Genomic DNA, 23,004 nt, shown 5'->3' with positions numbered 1-23,004 from the left:
AGCAAATTTCACTTCACATAAGAGTGATAATTTGATTCTGAATGTAAAGTTAATGTTGCATGAGGATTTATTGCAATGCAGTTTGAGGGAAACCTGAGAGGAGATAGGAGCCTCTCTATAATATTTCAATGCTCTTTAACGTGGGGGTGATCCAGAGAACTGGAGTGTAGCATATGTTACTCCCTTAAAATAAAGGGATTAAGGTTCAGCTGAATAACTGCAGCCTGTCAGTTTAATGCCAAAACTTTCCACTTTCTATTTATATTTTTCCAATTATGTTGGTAGTTGATCTATTTTTTTGCTGCCTATGTACCTCTTGTTTTATGTTTAACTCCCACTTAGAATAGAATAAAACTTTTGTCATTGCTCAAGACAACAAGATTGCGGTGTTACTCCAGTCTGTGCAAAACAGATATTTATAATGCATACCATATGGCTTAATTTAAAAAAAACACTTCCCATATTTACATGCAATAAGTACATTACACTCAAATGCCTTTAGCAAGCTGCGGTGTAGCATTTTTCAAATGCATGACAGCCCTTGAGAAGAAGCTGTTTGTCAGTCTTACTGCCTTGGCTCATATGTTTTTATATCTCTTACCAGATGGTAGTAAATTGAACAGACAGTGTCCATGATGGGATAGGTCTTTAATAATGTTACAAGTGTGCTGTAGGCATCAAGAGTTGTAGATTGTCTCCAGGTCCACTAGTTGTCTCGATGACTCACTGAGCCATCCTGATCACCGGTTGGAGTGCTCTGTGTTCTGTCTTGCAGCAGCTAGAGTACCACATTGTCATTCTATATGTCAGTAAGCTCTCTATTGCACATCAATAAGAGTTGGCCACCAATTATTTGGGCTGATTAGCTCTCTTTAAGCACATCAGGTGGTTTAGTCTCTTTTGTGTCTTCCCTACTATTGAGGTTATGTTGATGGACCAAGAGATACCCTTGGTGATGTTCATCCCCAAAAACTCGAATCATGGAGACCCTTTCCACTACCTCACCACTTATGAATAGTGGGGCTTGTTCGGGACCTATTGCCTTCCTGAAGTCAATGATGATTTCCTTTGTCGTTTTGATGCTGATTGATAGGTTGTGGTTCCTGCACCAGTCAGTTTCAGCACCTCCAATGTGCAGATTCATTGTGATTAGATCAATCCCAATAGGGTCGTCTAAAATTTAATCAGAATCAGGTTTATTATCAATGGCATGTGACATGAAATTTGTTAACAGCAGCAGATCAATTCCATACATGATACAGAAAAGAAAAAAAAAGAAATAATAATAAATAAGTAAAGCAATTACAGTATATGTATATTGAACAGATTAAAAATGTGCAAAAAAACAGAAATACTGTCTATTTTTAAAAAGTGAGGTAGTGTCCAAGGGTTCAATGCCCATTTAGGAATCAGGTGGCAGAGGGGTGGAAGCCGTTTCCGAATCGCTGAGTGTGTTTGAAAGATTGAGTTTGTAGCATGATCAGGAGTGCAGTCACAGGTGAAGAGAGAGTAGAGAGGTGGGCTCAGTACACACCCCTGCATCACACCACTGTTCACAGTCAGGGGGAGTTGATGGGCATTTTGAGTCATTGATACACAATAGTCACCTGGAGGAAGATGGATTAACTAAGGGAGCCAGTGAAGGGCAAATAGTGTTTAGTCAACTTGGTAGATGTTTCTGAGGTTGTTGATGATTGATGTCATGTCTGTGGACTCCCTGAAGGTTTTTGATAGGGTGCTACACAATAGGTTTGTAAGCAAATTTGAAGTGTGGCATAAAAGAGACATTGACAGTATGAATTCAAAGTAACAGGGTACAGTGTCATAGTGAATAGTTGTTTCTCAGAATGGTGTTCCCCTGGATTCAGTGTTAATCTTGTTTTTTCTCTATTAACAAAACCTAAGCTACTAATTTGAAATGTATGGATGGCACAAAATAGAAGAATTGTGAATTTCAAAGAGGATAGTGATAAATTACAGCAGGGTTTAAACTGATAACCTGGGCTGTTGTGGCTGTTGCATTTCAATAGAAAGAATGAGGAGAGACAACATAAATTTTACTCTTCTAAAACAGGCGCTAGAGGAGCGAGACCTTGGCGCAGAAGTGATTGGAAAAAGACACTTAAGGTTGAGAAGTGGTGAATAAGGGAAACACGGTTCTTTGCTTTATCAAGAGAGTCATTGAGTATAAAAGATAGGGTAATCACCCCTAGCCTTTATAAATAGGCCTCAGTTGGAGTATCATGTTCAGTTCTGGCTGTCTCATTACAGAAGGATGTTGAGGCAATACAAAGGATCCAGAAAGACTTTTCAAGAACGTCATCCCTTATCTCAGGAACCTGTTACAAGGGAGGGACTGAAACAGAGAAGGTTGAAGGTTCACCTGATTGAAGTATAAATGAGGAGTCTGGGCAAGATAAGATGACATTCAATACCCAATGGTAGAGAGGGCAAAGTGTGAGACAGTATAAAATAAGTTACAGGCTTGTGGTTGAAATCTGGAAAGTGTTGGCTACAGATGTGGTACATATAGGTTCTCTTGTGGGAACCGTATGAATGTGAAAAATCACTACTGTGGGAAGTAAATGGGGCCATGCAGGTTGGTTCAAGAATAGAAAGTTGAAGGGAAACAGCTCCTCTTGAAGAACATGGTGGTTTCAGACTTCTGCAATCGATATTTCTTTTGTTTGACTATATGGGTCTCGAGTCACTGCAATTGCAGTCAGCTGGGGAGAAATATGGGACTTGACCCCGACAGCCAGCAGATCATCAATCCCCCATCTGCTACTTGTATTGAACATTTTGAAATCAGAAGCAAGGGGATCAAGTGTTGCTGCAGAGAAGTACGTGCATTCATAAAGTAATGGCGGCATGTCAGGGCAGAGGCAACGCGATTTGCACATTCCCCTTGGACCTTATGATTTCCCTCCCACATCACGTAGCTAGAGCAGTAAAACAACATAGCTGGTTTATTGGTTACTGTATATAACCCCAAATATAGATAAGTGACAAAAGAATCAACATAGAATCAACATGCGAAAGAGCATAAATTGATGGATCACAGAGAAATAAGAGGAGGAATGGGATTGCTATGCTAGGGGACTGGTATGAACTCAATGGGCCAGATTGCCTCAATATCATAAGTAGAGCAGGGTGAGCTGCCTCAGTGACGTTGTCTAGTAGCACTGTGCTTTGGGAGGTTGGTCATGGCTAGAATTAACTCCTGCTTGAACAAGGACCTGGACCGACTGCAGGTTGACTACCGCCACAAGTCTACAGTGCGCGCAATCTCACTCGCTCTCCACTTGGCCTTTTATCACTTGGACAAAAGCAAAAACCATGCCATGCTGTTCCTTATTTATCACAACTCGGTGTTCAATACCCTCTGTGCTAATCAGCAAGCTTCAAAACCTGGGCCTCTTTACCTTATTGTGCAACTGGATCCTCGGTGTCCTCTTTGTGGGACCACAGTCAGTGCAGATCAGTAATAACATATCATTGCTGATATAATCAGCACAGCTGTATGTCACGGATGTATACCAGTTCCCTGCTCTACTCTCTTTACACTCATTAAACTGTATGGCTAGGCACATCTCAAAATGCTATCTGCAGATTTGCTAATGACACCACTGTTGAATCTCAGATGGCAACAAGGTAGTTTTTAGGTGTGAGGTGGATTGGCTGGTTAAATGGTGTTGCAACAACAACCTTGCACTCACACACCTCAACATCAAAAAGGCCAAAGAATTGACTGTGAACTTCAGTAAAGGGAATTTGGGGTATACACAGCAGTCTTCATTGAGAGATCAGCAATGGAAAGGATGAGCAGCTTTAACATGGCAACTCGGAGGATCAATCCTGGGCTCAACGTATTGATGCAATCATGAAAAAGGCACGCTAGTAGCTATACTTGGTATGCTACTAAAGGCTAGCCAGTTTCTGCAGATGTGCCATGGAGAGCATTGCAGCTGGTTCCATCACCATCTGGTATAGAGGCTCAATACACAGGATCAAAAGAGGCTTGAAGGCTCAGTCAGCTCCATCATGAGAACATGCCTGTCCACCATCAGACACTTTCAAGAGATAGCACCTCAAGAAGGTGGCATTCATCATGAAGAACCTTCATCATCTGGGACATGTCCTCTTCTCATTACTACCATAAGGGAGGAGATACAAGAACCTGAAGGTTAATTGTCCCACGATCAGGCCCCGATTTAAAACGGGCAATTGTTGGGTGGCGTGGTTCGAAGGGCCTATTACGTGCTGTATCTCAATTTAAGAAATAAAAATATAAGCTACACTCCCAGTTTACCAAAACAGAGGATGTGTATGATGGTGAGACATTGAAAAGGTACAAAAAATTAATTGTCATTAGTAAACAAAAAAATATAATCATTTAAAAGAAATAAAAATAATTAAATAAACATAAACTTTGAAATTTGCTTGTCTCTGTTTGAAATTATTCCACTCCACTGAAATTAATGGAGTTGCTAAAACTGTATAGATCTTGTACCAAGTCCAACCCAGAACAGTTTTCGTAAGCAATGGGAGTGGGGGGGGGGGGGGGGGAGGTCGCAGGTTACAATCCATCTTGGAGCAATTTGGTAAAAACTGGGACTTGGTTTATGTCATTTAGTTTTCAATTTGCAGCAGATTTGTTCATATAATGCAGATAACTTTGTCAGTTTGAAGCAATTACATATTTTGAACAGAAGAAGTCACTGTGACCTTGTGTGCATTTGTACATTACGTGGACATATCCATTTGATCGTGCTCTGGGCATTTCAATGTCAAAGATGTAATAGCGATTAATAAATGAATTTAATATAGAATTGGGCATAGAAATAGAATCAGAGTCAGGTTTATTATCACCAGCATGTGTCGTGAAATTTGTTAACTTAAATAAAGATAAATCCTCTACAGTTTTTACAGAATTAAACTGGTTCACAGAGAAATCTTTATTTTTAAAAAGCAAAAATCCTTCACTTTGACCAAAATACACCACTTATGTTTTTGTAGTTTTGGGATCAAAATATAAAAGGACCAAAAGCAGTTAGGAGGGAAGGAGCATTCTTAAAGCTCACAATCTTCTATCACTAGTATTTGCCTCTAACCATTACAATAATCGTTGTTACTGTTTTAAGAAATTTTGCCTCTAAGCCAGTTGTACTTTTCCATCCATCACAATCTACTACAATACTGAAGACCCTCATACACTGTTGACCCACTATGTAGGACATTGTTATTGCACTTTTATCAGTGCTGCAAGCAATCTTCCTCTTAGTTGTCTTTGCCTTCATATCTCTTCCTGTTCTCTTGTACAAGTTTACCGTCCTAACTTTACTTGATGATATAATCCACTTTCTCTTGCACACGTACTCTCCATGTATCAATGTGTCTGCTTTGGAGCTTGGTGAAGATGACATGAAAGATATCCTACTGCTAAATTAATTTTTATTTTATAAAATAATGAGAGTAGTTAAAAGTAATCTTAGTGATGAAATGTTTCTTCCTGTTTTTCTTGGCATCCCCTTGCAAACGTGGCTGTTGAATGTAAGGCTGACGTATTCTATAATACTCTAAACAAGTTGATTTTTACAAATATTGTAAGGCAGTAGTTTTGGCAATACATTAACTATACAGTGGCATGCAAAAGTTTGGGCACCCCTGGTCAAAATTTCTGTTACTGTGAATAGTTAAGTGAGTAGAAGATGAATTGATCTCCAAAAGTCATAAAGTTAAAGATGAAACATTCTTTTCAACATTTTAAGCAAGATTAGTGTATTATTTTTGTTTTGTACAATTTTAGAGTGAAAGAAAGTAAAGGAGTGCCATGCAAAAGTTTGGGCACCCCAAGAGATTTGAGCTTTCAGATAACTTTTACAAAGGTCTCAGACCTTAATTAGCTTGTTAGGGCTATGGCTTGTTCACAGTCATCGTTAGGAAAGGCCAGGTGATGCAAATTTCAAAGCTTTATAAATACCCTGACTCCTCAAACCTTGTCCCAGCAATCAGCAGCCATAGGCTCCACTATGCAGCTGTCTAGCACTGAAAATTTAAAATAAATGATGCCCACAAAGCAGGAGAAGGCTATAAAAAAAATAGTAAAGCGTTTTCAGGTAGCCGTTTCCTCAGTTCGTAATGTAATTAAGAAACGGCAGTTAACAGGAGCAGTGGAGGTCAAGTTGAGGTCTGGAAGACCAAGAAAACTTTCCAAGAGAACTTCTCGTGGGATTGTTAGAAAGACAAATCAAAACCCCTGTTTGACTGGAAGAGACCTTCAGGAAGATTTAGCAGACTCTGGAGTGGTGGTGCACTGTTCTACTGTGCAGCGACACCTGCACAAATATGACCTTCATGGAAGAGTCATCAGAAGAAAACCTTTCCTCCGTCCTCACCACAAAATTCAGTGTTAGAAGTTTGCAAAGGAGCATCTAAACAAGCCTGATGCATTTTGGAAACAAGTCCTGTGGACTGATGAAGTTAAAATAGAACTTTTTGGCTGCAATGAGCAAAGGTATGTTTGAAGAAAAAAGGGTGCAGAATTTTATGAAATGAACACCTCTCCAACTGTTAAGCACGGGGGTAGATCGATCATGCTTTGGGGTTGTGTTGCAGCCAGTGGCACGGGGAACATTTCACTGGTAGAGGGAAGAATGAATTCAATTAAATACCAGCATATTCTGGAAGCAAACATCACACCATCTGTAAGAAAGCTGAAGATGAAAAGAGGATAGCTTCTACAACAGGATAATGATCCTAAACACACCTCAAAATCCACAATAGACTACTTCACGATGCGCAAGCTGAAGGTTTTGCCATGGCCCTCACAGTCCCCCAATCTAAACATCATCAAAAATTTGTGGATAGACCTCAAAAGAGCAGTGCATGCAAGATGGCCCAAGAATCTCACAGAACTAGAAGCCCCCAAACAAGAATTGAAAGATTCTTAGCTGGCTACAGAAAGCACTTACAAGCTGTGATACTTGCCAAAGGGGGTGTTACTAAGCACTGACCATGCAGGGTGCCCAAACTTTTGCTTCGGGCCCTTTTCCTTTTCTGTTCTTTGAAATTGTAAAAGATGGAAATAAAAAAGTAATCTTGTTTAAAATATTAAAGGTATGTATCATCTTTAACTCTATGCCTTTTGGAAATGAGGTCATCTTTTACTAGCTTAGCTATTCAGAGTAACAGAAATTTTGACCAGGGGTGCCCAAACTTTTACATGCCACCGTATAATGCATCATGTTGAGCAATGCCCAAGAAAATTTAATACAGTACCTACAAAGCCAGTTATATCGGTATTCTGTCAGCAAACTCTGAAATACAATCACCTACTTGTTTTTTTTTCTCTCAGTATTATGCAGAATCCCATGGTGTAATATATGTAATTGATTCAACCGATGAAGAGCGATTGTCTGAATCAAAGATAGCTTTTGGTATGTACAAGACAATGAAATATATCGCTGCATTGCAAGCTAACATCTTATAAAAACTTCTTCTAACGTGTATAATGCGAATTTTGAAAAGTGGTCTCAGATTCCCACAAGCACTAACCCAACAGTTCCCCATGCAAGTATCAGCAAGATCTACATTCCTACAATTACCTGTGAATTAAATACTGTAATTGCTAGCCATTAGCTGGCTGTTAGAGTTATGTTATATGAGGTTTATGGGCATTTTTTAGATGTTTATCTTGGGGAATTTGCCAAGCAAAATCCTATGTCATAGATCCTGAAGTTCATTATGAAAATTTTCATTATTTGATGGGAAGGAGCAGATACAAAGGAACAAAGTTAGTGCAAAGATGATTTCCATTAACTTCTGTTTAGCTTAATTTTATTAAAGTATTTTGATAATCCTTAAAAATATTTCAGAATTATTATAATTATCAGATACCCAGAAATAATTTTGACATCTGCCTATGTCAGTTGTTTGCCTTGTTATCTGCCAATATTTCAGCTGATAAGTTTGATGGGACTTGTCCTGCTATGTCTACTATTGTTAATCTGTACCATTATGCAAGTGTTATTTAAAGTTTCTTTCAAAATTTTGACCACATTCTGTCTGCTCTGCTTCTAGACTTGGATAATTTGGGGTATTAGAGGCAAGGAAAATAAATTTATTTGTAGCAATGTTACTGAAAATGCCTGAATAGATGTTGGTTTATATCTTGTATTCTGCCTTTATCTTGATACCTTTTAGAATATTTTGTAGTATTTCTACCAAATGCATAGATTATTCCAATAGAGAGATTGACGCACTGTATATCAACAATATACATGAACATAATGATATGGGCCTTTAGTCTGCTGGATCTATATGTGATTTGTGAAATAGTCATATGCCAACAAACTGTCATTATACTTAAAACAGCACATTTTAAAGAGCAGAGGGGACTGTACTTGTGACAGAGTATAGCATGTATTCCCGAAAAACAAAAAAAGGGAAGTCTCTTAAATGTCATGAATAGACATTTGTTGCACGCTATGCATCAACTAGACCTGTTACTCACTGCAATAAGGTTACTGAACGTGACTTAATAGGGGATTTTATCCTGTCATGTTCATTCTGGCTCGGAATAGTTTTCAGTGTCAGCAATCGTGTAAATGGGCAGGTTTTAAACCATGCAGGGAATACAAACTATTCTGGTTAAGGTCATTTTTCACCAGTCATTGTAAAATGAATTCAAGTCCAGATCCCAAAAGTGATGGGATTACATGTAAATCCTTTGCATTTGTGGATTACTGGTTGCATGCATGTCATTACTTCTCCTTTTGTTTGGAAATGGTTTTATTGGTATTACTTGAGATCCTGGGAATGTGCTGAAGTTTCTGTTAAATTCCACTTCTCTAGATGCCATTAATGTGTTTGAGAATTTTCACATTTTCATATTCCATAGAGAAAATGATCACAAGTGAAGTACTTGAAGGAGTTCCATTGTTGGTATTGGCCAACAAACAAGACATTGAGGTATTTTTCTTGTTGCTATAATTAGTCCCATTTTCTTTTGTTAGTTATGGCAATGTAATTTTTGAAGTGACAATGTTTGTCTTAACACTTAAATCTGAGAAGGCTCTTGGATTATGAGTATGGGGAATTATTCTCTTACGACATATGGGAATTACAGATTCATTATCCTTTCATGCCATTGCCTTATTTATAGAAGATAGTTATGTAAAACAATGTTGTTTGTATTTCAAGTTTTTCCCCCTCAAAATTGCTTGCTGTTGTTGCCAAGAATGTTCATAATTCTGATAGCTCACCCAAGTAGCCCTGTTTCAAGTCTGAGCTCGGTAAAAGATGGTATCATCCAGATTTGTTTCTGCATTTTGGGTAAGAAATAGGAGCACAGCTGTAGTTTTATTTTTCTCAGCTTCCCCATCCTCTACCCTCAGAGTCTGACTGGTGCACAAAGGTTAGCCACGGTTGAAACCAAACCAATGGACTTGTGGTCTGTACAAACATCAGGCAGTAAAGCTACTTGAGGTGAAGGGAAGTAAACAAACTATGTTGTGTGTTCACTCATCAATTTCAATATGTTGCATAGGATGTTTGCATTTGAATTTAACGAATTGCTCCCTAACTCTGTTTCCAGTAAGCCAACTGAAAATGCATCAGATATTGGCATTAGTGCTCTTGTGTGACAAAACAGCTCACTCACATCATGAGCTGAACCAAATTAACCTGAACAAGATCGCTGTTTGTCATCTTTCTGAATTAATGTAATTATTCCTTGGAGTGAGGGGGTGGAATAGTAAAATCTGGAATTCAGTACAATTAAAACCTCTATTATGTCAGTATGCAATTGACATTGGTATGGTCTAGATTCTTTTTGCTCTGTATTTTTGCAGTTTTAGATCATTTAGCTTACAATTAATGCTTTGGTCTTTCCTATGATTTGATAGACCTGCCTCTCAGTTGGAGACATAAAAACAGCTTTTAGTGATTGTGCTCCAAAAATAGGGAAGAGAGACTGCTTGGTGCAACCATGTTCAGCACTTACTGGGTAAGTACTGGTTCATAGTAAATGAGATTGGGGGCGTCAGTACTTACACTCACCATCTGATAAATGTTGATTTATTTGAGATGGATAATGCTCATGTTGGTTAGCTGGTTGATGGGAGGAGAAAGAAGACTGTTAAGGTATGGATATAATATAAAGAGACTAACATACAATCTGTAGTATCATGTAGCACTGAGGAATTGATTATTGGAAGTAAACTTGATGATCTGTAGTCTGAGTATTTAAAAGAGATAGAAGGTGGTCAACATACTGTTTATTTATGCTTATTTTCCCAAGAAGACTATGGATAGCTTTGTCATATTGAATTTAACTCTCAATATTTCACTGTTGAACCAGTTCAACTAAGGCCAAATGGGGCAATTCAGTATATAATAGGTCAGAATAAGAAATTTATTTGTGTTTTTTTTCTTACCCAAAGTGTATGAGAAAAGTAAGTTGTATTGGGATATGGGGAATAAAGTGTAGTAGTGGAGAAGGGTCAGATTTTAGATTGAGGCTGCTTCTAAGTAACTTGAATTCACAGAACTATTGTAGATGCTACCACATTACATTGGGTTTCAACAGTTATATCTTAAAACAATGTCTAGAAAATAAGTTGAATTAAATCTACAAAAACAGATAAAGGTTGGAGAAATTAATGATAGAGGTATTTTATGATTTGTATTGAATTGTCTGAGGATAAGAGGATTTGTAAACCCAATGTTCATTGGCAAGGTGTTTCTACTAGGTGTCACTGAGTTTCACAGTGCAACTCGCACAATTGGTGTTAAGCACAGTATTTTTGGTATGTATTGAAGATTATGCAGCCATTTGAACTAATTTATGCATGTTATTTGATTTTTTTTTTGCCCAGATTTGCTCAACCAGTTTCAATTAATTACAGTTTCTGCTAATTGGACTTCTAGGTCTTTGAAGACACTTCAAAATTTTCTTTATTGTGCAAGGTTGCCTATATCTTGTTGTTGGGTGTAATTAGCTTTGATAAATAAAGGACCATTCACAACACCAAGATAGTTATTATCCAGATTGCTCTACACTACATCAACATGATTGATTATAAGAGCTTTGCCAAATGGTTCCAGTCTTAGTTAATATCCAGTGTTGTGCAAAAGTCTCAGGCACATGTAAAACAAACACGTAAAAGCTAATATGCCTTCAAAAATAGTAAGTTGAATATTTTCTAAATATCAAAAAAATTACAATAAGAGCAATAAACAGTTTATAAAAAAAACCTAAATCAAATTAATATATATTGTGTCTACCCTTTGCCTTTAAAACTGCATCAAGTCTGTTGGGCAGTTTTATAAGGAAATTGGTTGTTTATTCCAAGAATGTTGGAGAACTTGCTACAGTTCTTCTGCAGACATTAGCTATCTCGATTGCTCTTTGCAGTTAATCCCGGACAGCCTTGACGGTGGTGTTATCAGGGCTCTATGGCGGCTATACCATCTGAAACCCTATAAATAAAAGTCTAGTTTTTGCACAGTACTGTAGTTACTAGCGGTAGAGGAAAATGTTAATTCAGTACAATACTTTCCTATATATTGCAGGCCTAATATGAGAGAATAGAATTTCAAGCCAATATAAGCTAACAGCAGGGAATTTTTAGAGTAATTTATATGTAAAGAGTTCCAGATTCAGTAGTGTAGGCAAGATTTAGGATTAATTTATCAAGTGATTGGACATAGTAAATGGAGTTGTTCTGTCATGTGAATTAATTGTTTATTATGTTATGGAGCATGTAGTGTATGTCATTTGGGAAATAAAGGGGGCAGGGATCCATTGATTTTGTCCTGGGTTTGTTCATTTGTGTTTGACCTAGGTATTGAGACCCAGGTGAAAACTTGGGAAAGTGCTAAATTATCTTTGGACTTTTTTTGATATATTCATGAATATTAAATCTCAATTGAAGCACAAAAAGAGTATTTTTGATCCCAATGGCACATTGGCACAACCAGCAATACTAGTGGAGTGTGGAGATTGTATGTTCTTCCTGTGATCACATGGGTTTCTACCCACATCCCAAAATAGATAGGTTGTTAGGCTAATCGGTAAGTATAAACATGCGCTTTATGTGTGGATGGGTGGCAGAAACTGGGAGGGGGAGTTAATAGGAATGCAGACAGTACAATTGGTGTGAAAATGGGCCCATGAAGACCGTAGGCTGAAGGCTCTGTTTCTGTGCTGTATTTCTCCATGACTTTTGACTGATTGCTCTATCAGGCTACTTTTTGCAGTGTTCCAGAAAAGATTGAAAAGAAATTTGAATCAGCACAATAATGCCGAGACAACTGTCTGATGCATTTGTCGTAGTTTCTCATTCCTCATCCTTGACTCAACCATCCAGCCCAAGATCTTAAAGCACAAACTAACGGAGATGGGAGTAGACTCTCACATGGTGGATTGGATAGTGGACTACTTGACAGATAGACCTCAGTATGTGCGGTTGGGAGACTGTAGGTCTGACACAGTGGTCAGCAGCACAGGAGCGCCACAGGGAACCGTACTCTCTCCGGTCCTGTTCACCCTGTACACATCTGACTTCCAATATAACTCGGAGTCCTGCCATGTGCAGAAGTTCGCTGATGACACGGCCATAGTGGGGTGTGTCAGGAATGGACAGGAGGAGGAGTATAGGAAACTGATACAGGACTTTGTGATATGGTGCAACTCAAACTACCTGCGTCTCAATGTCACCAAGACCAAGGAGATGGTGGTGGACTTTAGGAGATCTAGGCCTCATATGGAGCCAGTGATCATTAATGGAGAATGTGTGGAGCAGGTTAAGACCTACAAGTATCTGGGAGTACAGTTGGACGAGAAGCTAGACTGGACTGCCAACACAGATGCCTTGTGCAGGAAGGCACAGAGTCGACTGTACTTCCTTAGAAGGTTGGCGTCATTCAATGTCTGCAGTGAGATGCTGAAGATGTTCTATAGGTCAGTTGTTGAGAGCGCCCTCTTCTTTGTGGTGGCGTGTTGGGGAGGAAGCATTAAGAAGAAGGACGCCTCACGTCTTAATAAGCTGATAAGGAAGGCGGGCTCTGTCGTGGGCAAAGTACTGGAGAGTTTAACATCGGTAGCTGAGCGAAGGGCGCTGAGTAGGCTACGGTCAATTATGGAAAACCCTGAACATCCTCTACATAGCACCATCCAGAGACAGAGAAGCAGTTTCAGCGACAGGTTACTGTCGATGCAATGCTCCTCAGACAGGATGAAGAGGTCAATACTCCCCAATGCCATTAGGCTTTACAATTCAACTGCCAGGACTTAAGAACTTTTTTAAAGCTATTATTAATGCTTTTTGAGTTAGTGATTTAGATGCATATCATATTATTACTGAGTTAAGTATTGTATGTAATGAGTTTTTGCTACAACAAGTGTATGGGACATTGGAAAAAATGTTGAATTTCCCCATGGGGATGAATAAAGTATCTATCTATCTATCTATCTATCTATCTGACTCCTGAAAGGACCTCATACCGGAAACCTGTTTGAATTGGAAACAATGTAGGCGTGATTTAATTGGATGTAAATTAATTGTGTGTAAGGGCATTCATTCAAAGTAAATTAATTTTCTAGAAAGAAGAAAATTGTTTTTGAAGATTGTTGTCAGAACCTTTCTTCAGCCTTCAATTTGATGCTAGTTTAGCAAAAAAAAATGATGGCACACAAAATGCCTCAATCTGAGTAACTGATTTTCATAATTGACTATATTGTTCTTTCACTATTTTACAGATTTTGTTAGACTGAACCATTTTTTTTCTCTTTCTACTAGGCAAGGTGTAAATGAAGGTATTGAATGGATGGTCAAATGTGTCATTAGGAATATTCACAGGCCACCAAGGCAAAAGGATATCACATAAAGACTCTTCTTTGCTTAGAAATGCAAAATGGACTGTCAGTTGGTTTTGTGGATCTCCAACTTTTACAAGCAACACCAACATGAAAAGAGTTAGATTGTATTGACTCCAGTACTTTTTTTTTAAATTTATTTTTCATTTTACCTACTTCTTTAATTTTGTGGCAATCTTTATCTTCTGTACACTGCATTGTTTTGTACCCAGGGGAACAAACCCAATTGCATCATAGTAGCTGGGACCATTATGATAAGAATCTTTCCCTCTTGCCCACTATTTTTTTAACCTTAAGTGCAAGAGAAAGCTTCCTGAAAGCTGAGTTTAATGAGTGATGGAAGATTGAAGGTAGAAAAGATCCAGGTTTGATACTATCTTTGGAAACACAAGAGACTTCAGATGCTAGAATCTGAAGCAAAAACAAACTACTGGAGGAATTCTCTGAAGGGGAATTGACAATTGACCCAAAATGTCAACTGTCCATTTCCCTTCATAGCTGCTGCCTGACCCACAGAGTTTCTGCAGCAAGATTTTCCTTTTTAATGTTATTTGATTAGTTGGCTAATCATAGCTGGAGTACCAAACTAATTCCAGCACCCTTGCTCAAGATTTAGACACCCAGCTCCTATGCAGCAATCCCTTCCTGAAGCATGCAGATCAATATGGGATGTGGATATAACTGGACTTCTACAGTCAGCCCATGTAAGACATACTGAGGGTTAATCAGGAATAAAAGTCATCAAGCTAGATACAAACAACAATTCAATAGGGGAGTGGCAAATAAGGGTGATAAAGGGGCGGACAATGGTTAGTGCTTGATATTTTGAGTTACTATGTGCAATGTTGTGATGTAATTTGATACAATTTAGTTTTGAAGCTTGCATATTTCAATTCAGAAATAAGGATGTATGTGTTTAACCCATGACAAGACTGTTTTCCAGAAAAGGAATTGGATTGGAAATGTTATTAACTGGTGCAGGGTACGTGAGATGAGATTGCAACAGGGCAGTAATGATATTTAAACTGAGAAGTTGATGAAAAGCCTGGAAAGCTTTATTTCCCTGAGTAGCACATCTTTCCGGGTTGGGAATCTCTGAACTGGTATGAAGCCAGAAATGCAATGTGCACTTTTATCTTTCTTTGCTGACATCTTCATTTGAAACATTGGAGCTAACACTATCCTCTGATTAAATATTGTTACAACTCTAACATTTGTAGCCAGCCTTTGCAAAAGAGCACTTTGCTTTCATTTTGGATTCAGACAAGTATTGAGGGTAAAATTTCAAACAACATTAATTCTGAGATTTTAATAGTAACTATATACATTTTTAGTTGTTATCAAAATAATCTCACTTTGTAGTTGAATACTGAAATTGGGTGTCAATTATTCTTGCTTTTGTAATAGCTTCAAATTCAAATGATCTATAATGTAATTAATTTCATTTTGTATTTAACAAATAAAGATGTGCCCTGTTTTAAATATCTGTCAATCTAGTGTAAGCATTATTCTCTGCCCTATTACTTGTGCACTTAACTGATAAGAGTTATGTAGATTCTGTGTGCATGTGTGTTTTTGTATTACAGAATTGTCACCAAGCATTTTTACTTTTATTTCTGCACTTCAGCGGAGGAAGTAATTTAGTTGATCAGATCCTGTGGCTCTGAAATTTGGCGTTGATTTAGAAGATGTAAAGAGAGGGTAATTTACTTGTGTCTGTGACTTGCTACATTTTGGCAAACATAACAGACAAATGTCTGTACCAACTATGATGCCAAATTAAACTCCAGTTTTCAAGAATCTTTCTACCGATAAATATGAATTGCTTCTAGTTGAGTGATGGCAGAATGTACAATGTGTCCCAATCACTCAGCCAGCTCTTCAACAAACATGTCCTATACCTGTGATGACCACCAAGGACAAGAGAAGCAGCCTTGCAAAGCCATTTGCAAGTTTCCCCTCCGTCCCCCTACCCCTGAAGTCACACAACATCTTGATTTGAAAATATTGTTGTTGTCATTAGGTCTAAGTCCTAGAGTTCTTGTGATAGTATTGTCACCAGAAGCACTGCAGCAAATCAAGGCTCAACTATCATCTTCTCAACGCATTTTCAACTGGGCAGTCAATGGTGGGCTTACCACAGATGCCCAGATCACAAATATGTTAAAGGCATCATGATTTGTTGTGCTCAACATTTGATAAATTCAATCCAGCCGAACAAGTAGCCACCATAAAAAAATAATCGATTTTATGCAAATGTTTTGACATACAGCCGGGAGCGGCGGAATGCGCTTCAGGGCTGTATCATCCTGAGAGCCACTAATGTTCACTCTCTTCTCGGTACTTAGCTAGGGAAACTGTGACAAAGGCTGTCACGCTAGAGGTTTGGAGGTACACAAAATTTCAGATGCTGCGGTCTGGAGTGAATAAAAAGTACTGCTGGAGGAATTAAGCAGACAAGCCAGCACCTATGGAGTCGAAGGGCTAGTTGATGTTCGTAGAATGTGAAGTATCCCATTGCTACCAGACCTGCTGAGGTGGTCCAGTATTTGTGTGTTTTTTTAATCCCAAAGAGGGGTGTTGCCTATGAACATTCAGCAACTGTCAGTAATTTTCCAGATTAAATAAACAAGATTCATGGACTTAAAAATAATATTTTCAAAAGGATATAATTTTACTTACACAACTGAGGAAGTGATACACGTTCAAATGTTCAAGTAGATTTTAACTTGAAACATTGAGCTGCAGCCTAATCTGTTCTCACATTTGGATATAAGAAGTGTAGTTATCAGTAGAAGAACGGAACTATTTTATTGATATTTTCATCAATGTCTTCCCCAACAGACATCACGTAAGTGCACTTCATTGTGATTATCTCCTTGCGGGTTCATTCATTTCTTTACAAGAATGTACTCTCAGGTATACCTGTATGCCTGCTTGTTAATGCAAATGGTGGCATCCGTCGGTCTCGAGAGACCATGGATCTGTGCCTGGAGTTTCCAGGGCGCAGGCCTGGGCAGGGTTGTATGGGAGACTGGCAGTTGCCCAAGCTGCAGGCCTTCCCCTCTCCACGCCACCGATGTTGTCCAAGGGAAGGGCACTAGGACCCATGCAGCTTGGCACCGGTGACGTCGCAGAGCAATGTGTTGTTAAGTGCCTTGCTCAAGGACACAAACACGCTGCCTCAGCTGAGGCTCGAACCAGTGACCTTCAGGTTACTAGTCTGATGCCTTGCCCACAAGGTCACGCGCCAACATAATGCAAATATCAGCCAATCATATGACAGCAACTTCATGCCTAAAAGTATGCAGATAAAGTCAAGAAATTGAATTGTTGTTCAGCCTAAATAACAGAATAGAGAAAAAATGTGATCTAAGTGACTTTGACCATGGAATGACAATTAGTGGCAGATGGGGTGGTTTGAGTATCTCAGAAACTGCTGATCTCCTGAGATTTTCACACACAACAGTCTCTAGAGTTTACAGAGAATGGGGTGCGGGGGAAAAAAAAAATCCAGCAAGTGGCGATTCTGGGGGCGAAGATACTTTGCTAATGAGAGAGGTTAGAGGAGAAGAACTGGACTGGTTCAAGATGTCAGGAAGGTGACAGTAACTCAAATGATCGTACATTACAACAGAAGTGTTCAGAAAAGCATCTCTCAACACACAATACATCAAACCTTGAAGTGGATGGGTTACAGCAGCAGAAGAGCATGAACAGACACTCAGTGGTCAGTATATCAGGTACATGACCTACCTGGAGGGAAGCAACAGCAGCCATGCTTCTGGCACTGAGTCTGACCCTGTGGCTCAGAAGGGTGGGGAAAGGAAGAAGATGGCAGCGGTAATAGGGGACTCTATAGTCAGGCAGACAGATAAGCAATTCTGTGAAGGTGAAAAGGAAACACGGATGGTAGTTTACCTCCCAGGTGTCAGGGTCCATGATGTCTCTGAACTTGTCCACAATATCCTAAAATGGAAGGGTGAGCAGCCAGAAGTCATGGTACCAATGTCATGGGTAGAAAAAGGGAGGAGGACAACCTGAAAAAAAGAATACAGGCAGTTAGGAAAGAAGCTGAGAAGCAGGACCTCAAGGGTAGTAATTTCAGTATTGCTGCTGAGCCATGTGACTATGAGGATAAGAACAGAATGAGGTGGTAGATAAATGCATGGCTGAAGAATTGGAGCAGGAGGCAGGAACTGGGATTTCTGGTTAATTGGGACGTCTTCTGGGACCTGTACAATAGGGACAGGTTGCACTTGAATCTGAGGGGGACCAATATTTTAAAGTGCTGTAGCAACACGGCATAAAACTGTAATCAATGTTAAATACACTGGCATTACACAACCTTGGATCCCCTGCTGATTTCCTACTATCGTTTGAACATGGTTCTTTCATAGAGATTTTGAATTGCTGTTTTAATTTAATTCATTTGTTGTTTGTGCTAATCTTTAGAATGACTAAAGCTAATCTTTAATGCCATTTTATCTAAAAATCAAGGTTATACAATAGTTTCAGTTATTGATGTCAAATGATCTAATGCAAAGCAATATCTTTGTAAAGAAATAATCATAGACCAATCAGTAAGGAAACAAAGGACAAGAGTTCTGATTGAGCATACGAGAACTGAAACTAAAATGCAGATTTCAAGAATTTGATACGGGTGCAGTTTTTCTTTTATTTATTACTTGATCCTGTTTAAACACGTTGCTGAATTAATGCAGGGTAACCAGATATTAGTACTTTGCTATTTGTTTTAAATGTCATTAAAGTCATGTTGTATCAAGAATGATTCATGCTCCTTTTGTAATTGTGCATGATATTTGCCCATGTAATTTTTTGAAGTTTTATGTCTGTCATTTGTGGATAAAAAACTATCTACAACATTTGCATCAGGAAGTTATACTGACTTAACATAGGTAATGTTTGTGGCATAAGTATGAAGTATGATATTTTAGTCTCATAACAAAGATTATAGGAGCACCTATTTTGAGGATGATGGGGAGGCAGAAGTGGGTGTGCGCCCTGACTCTCTGAGGTCTGTTGGTTAGGAAGTCCAAACCTAGTTGCTCAGTGGTGTACTTAAATTGAGGTCTAGGAGTTTGTTCACCAAGGTTTGTGAGACAGTGGTATTGAATGCTGAATTAAAATCCAGAAGCAGCATTCTGACGAGCGTGCCCTTGTTTTCTAGGTGTGTTTGGGTCAGGTGCATAACATGCTATGGATCAGTTCTGTTGGTAAGCATGTTGGTGATTGACTGTGTGGCTGGAATGGAATTTTTGATACATGCCATTATCAGTCATTACCAGCCATTGCTGCCTTCTGAATTCAGCTTAAATCTGTCTAGGTGGTCTAAAGCTAGTTAATCTGGAGCAAAAAACAATCTGCAGGAGGAACTCAGCAGGTCTGGTAGAACCAGCACAGACAAAAACTTTGCTGATTTTCCTGGAACGTCAACTACCCCGTTGCTTGCACAAAGGCTGCCTGACTGACTGAATTCCTCCAGAGATACATTGTCTTTGTGGCGGTGGGGGCAGGGGTAGGGGGGTGGGCTGCCGACGAAAGTTTAGCAACTGTCAGTAGTTTTCCAGATTATTCAGACAAGATTCAAGAGCTAAACCTGGGCTGGTTTGGGCCTTGTGGTTGAAGTATCTATTGTTGTCTCTGTATTTGAAAATATGTATTGATCAATTTTGTCTATATTTTATAGCATATCTGTCAGGTAGGACCTAAGTGTGGCCCTTTCTCCTTTAAAGATAATGTTTTCAGGATAAGGGTATAGTTCTAATGGCACTGCTGAGGAAGTGATACCTGTTTAAATACTCATCCTGATCACGTATTATCTGTCTCATCTGTCCTTCCACCTGGATATAAGAGATGGAATCATCTGGAATAGAACAGAGAAATTTCTGGTGGCTTGATGAACAAACATCACAAGAACACCACCTCCTGATTATCCCCTTGAAGGACCTTGCACTTCTCCACAAGAAGGCATTTCTCAGTGTTGGCAGCCAGAGAAAGCTCAATTCCTGGAAAGATTCTTGCTTCAAAAGCACAAGCGAGCGAAGCAACAAAATAAAACTGGTGGTGATGTAAATAGTAAAATAATTACTGCATGGAAAATTCTATCATAACTCTGTCTAATGAAACACATTCTCATGTTATTCCTTTGTCCATTTAGCATAGCCTTAGCTATAAAAACTATAATCTTAAAACATGAGAATAAACATTTCGGACCAATTAAGCAGAAGATATTTTTTAAAGGTCAATGACCTTTTTGCTCGTCTCCCCCGTGCCCCGTGTTGTGTGTTCGCGTGTCCCCTCGCCCGTGAGCGTGCGGAGGCGAAGAAATGCTCATTAAAGTGTGTGGCCTGAACGGGGCTCCGCTTCCATCCGTGACCGGGGCGGCAGGGCGAGAGTGGAGGGCGGGGGAGGAGAGGAGGGAGGGACGGGGGGCGGTGTTGTGTGGAAATGAGGGGTCAGGGTGACGGAGTAGTGGGGGGGGGGAGAAATGGGAGGGGAGGAGAGGACGGAGGGGTGATGAGGGAAGGGGCAGGTGATGAGGCGGGGATGGGGGAGGAGTTGGAGGTTGGGGAGTACAGGGAGGCTGAGGGAGGGGAGGGATTGGGAGAGAAGAGGGACGGAGGGGTGAGAAGGAGAGGGATTGGGAGAGAAGAGGAGGGAGGGGTGAGGGGTGGGGAGGGATTGAGAGGGGTGAGGGATTGGGAGAGGTGACGAGAGGGGAGGGGTGAGAAGGGGAGGGATTGCGAGGGGTGAGGGGTGGAGGGATTGGGAGGAGTGAGGGATTGGGAGAGGTGAGGAGGGAGGGAGGGGTGAGGGGTGGAGGGATTGGGAGGGGTGAAGGGTGGAGTGATTGGGAGAGATTGGGAGAGGTGAGGAGGGAGGGGTGAGGGGTGGAGGGATTGGGAGGGGTGAGAAGGGGAGGGATTGCGAGGGTTGAGGGGTGGAGTGATTGGGAGAGTGAGGGGGAGAGATTGGGAGGAGTGAGGGGGGAGGTTTGAGGAGGGAGGTGTGGGCCAGCGAGGAAGGGAGATTCTGATCAGGAAACTATTCTGCCTTTGACGGGACCTCCGTCTCTGTAACCAAAGGCAGGCCGACGGTAGGGCGCGAGGGGGGCCGGGAGGGGGTAAGCCGTGTGTCAGCTGTCCGTCTGACCCTCCAAGGGGACCCGTTCGACAGTCCGATCCCAGCGGGGTTGAAGGCGCCCTTCAGCCGAGGCAGCGGGAAGGGTGGACACAGTCGGCTGGACCCCGTGGTTTCCCGCGGGTCACGGGCCGGGAACGCGTCCGGCTGGGCGGTCTTCGGTAAATATCGGGGGGGGGGGGGGTTGGGGCGGCGTTCCCCAGCCTCCCGAGGAAGCCGAGACGCCGGGAACCTCTCCTGCCGGTTGGGCATTCGCAATATATATAAAAAAATCTCAAATTCACGGTTTCACAGAATCGTCGCTCCGGACCCATTCCGGGAGGGAGAGAAGGAGAGGAGGGAGAGAGGGGACAGGAGATGAAGAGGAGGGAGGTGAGGAGGAGAGAGAGAATGAGGAAGAGAAGAGGGAGAGGGAAGGGGGGAGTGAGGGAAAGGGAGAGAGGGTAAGGAGGGAGAGAAGGTGGAGAGGAGAGGGAGGACGAGAGGAGGGAATAGAAGAGGAGGGAGAGAGGGAGGAGGAGAGAGGGGGAGGAGAGGAGGGAGGGAAATGGAGAATGGTCCGGACCCGACCCACAGAGAAAACACGATGAAATAATCCCTGGGATGACTGGACTGTTTTATGCAAATATTTAATCAGCACATCATGTGGCAACAACTCAATACATAAAAGAATGCAGACATGGTCACGAGGTTCATTTGCTGTTCAGACTAAATGTCAGAATGGCAAAGAAATGTCATCTAAGTGACTTTGTGGAATGATTGTTGGTACCTAACAGGGTGGTTTGTGTATCTCAGAAACTACTGACCGCCTGGGACTTTTGCACACAACAGTCTCTAGTGTTCACAGTGAATGGTGCGCAAAACAAAATAAAAACATCTGCCGAAGGGTTTCGGCCGGAAACGTTGACTGTACTTTTTTCCATAGATGTTGCCTGGCCTGCTGAGTTCCTCCAGCATTCTGTGTGTATTGCTCAGATTTCCAGCATCTGCAGATTCTCTCTTGTTTGTGAACGTCCTGCGAGTGTCAGTTCTGTGGGCAAAGACATCTTGTTAATGAGAGAGGTCAGAGGAGAATGGCCAGAATGGTTCAAGGTGACAGTACCTTAAATAACCACATGTTGCAACCCTGGAGTGCAGAAGAGCATCTCTAACCACACAACATGTTGGACCTTGAAGTGGATGGGCTTCAGCAGTAGAGAACAGAGACTCTGTGGCTGCTTTACTCAGTACAGGAGCTGCCTAATAAAGTGGTGACTGAGTGTCTATATGGATGTAGTACATCTGAGTTTGCCAAGACATTGAATAAGGTACCACATATAAAACTCATCTATCAGAGAGTGCCATCTTCCATATCTATCTTATGAATTCCCTTTTGTGAACTCCAGTCATGCTTGTCTATAAATGCTGTAGCAACACAGCATAGAACTGTGTTGCAAGCAATTTAAAACAATATTAAACAAGCTGATATTTCAAAACTTTGGATTATCTGTTGATTTCCAAACATTGTTTGAATATTGCTCTTTTGTGGAGATTTTGTAATTTCTGTTTCAAACATTTTGTCTTGTGCTGACTTGACTGGGATGACTAAAGGTAACATTTCTTCATTTTTAATTTTATGTAAGACCATAAGACCATATAATATAGGAGCAGAATTAGGCCATCTGGCCCAACGAGTCTACTCCACCATTCAATCATGGCTGATCCTTTTTTCCCTCTTCCTCAGCTCCAGATCCCGGCCTTCCCCTGTAACCTTTGATGCCATGTCCAATCAAGAACCTATCGATCTCTGCTTTAAGTACACCCGATGACTGGGCCTCCACAGCTGCATAACAAATTCCACAAATTCACCATCCTTTGGCTAAAGAAATTTCTCCACATCTTCGTTTTGAAAGGGTGCCCCTTTTTCCTGAGGCTGTGCCCTTTTGTCCTAGATTCTCCCACCATGGAAAACATCCTTT

General features: G+C 40.6%; 1 protein-coding gene and 1 long non-coding RNA gene across 4 annotated transcripts in view; one reads left to right on the top strand and one right to left on the bottom strand.

The window, feature by feature from the left end:
- arfrp1 (ADP-ribosylation factor related protein 1) overlaps positions 1-23,004 on the top strand; it is a 68,754-nt gene that overhangs the window by 19,709 nt on the left and 26,041 nt on the right. The window contains exons 5-8 of one of the 2 annotated variants that reach the window (XM_073061718.1): positions 7,358-7,439; positions 8,903-8,973; positions 9,909-10,009; positions 13,806-15,368. The exons of the other annotated variant lie outside the window; for it this stretch is intronic. Coding sequence (XP_072917819.1) covers positions 7,358-7,439; positions 8,903-8,973; positions 9,909-10,009; positions 13,806-13,893 — 342 coding nt within the window. The 3' untranslated portion in view covers positions 13,894-15,368. Of the gene's footprint in view, positions 1-7,357; positions 7,440-8,902; positions 8,974-9,908; positions 10,010-13,805; positions 15,369-23,004 lie in introns of those variants that run through there. 2 annotated transcript variants of the gene reach the window in all.
- On the bottom strand, positions 355-21,597 carry LOC140736029 (uncharacterized). 2 transcript variants are annotated; one of them, XR_012100867.1, is made up of 4 exons: positions 21,331-21,597; positions 19,694-19,769; positions 17,804-17,922; positions 355-1,173 (listed from the first exon to the last, which is right to left on the bottom strand). It is a non-coding gene; the product is annotated as an uncharacterized lncRNA (long non-coding RNA). The 2 variants fall into 2 exon arrangements; XR_012100868.1 differs by lacking the exon at positions 21,331-21,597 and adding an exon at positions 20,156-20,318.

Source organism: Hemitrygon akajei, chromosome 11 (genome assembly GCF_048418815.1).
Source record: "Hemitrygon akajei chromosome 11, sHemAka1.3, whole genome shotgun sequence".
Classification (NCBI taxonomy): domain Eukaryota; kingdom Metazoa; phylum Chordata; class Chondrichthyes; order Myliobatiformes; family Dasyatidae; genus Hemitrygon; species Hemitrygon akajei.
The sequence above is the reverse complement of the archived record's forward strand: the minus strand, read 5'-3'. Positions and strand labels throughout refer to the sequence as shown.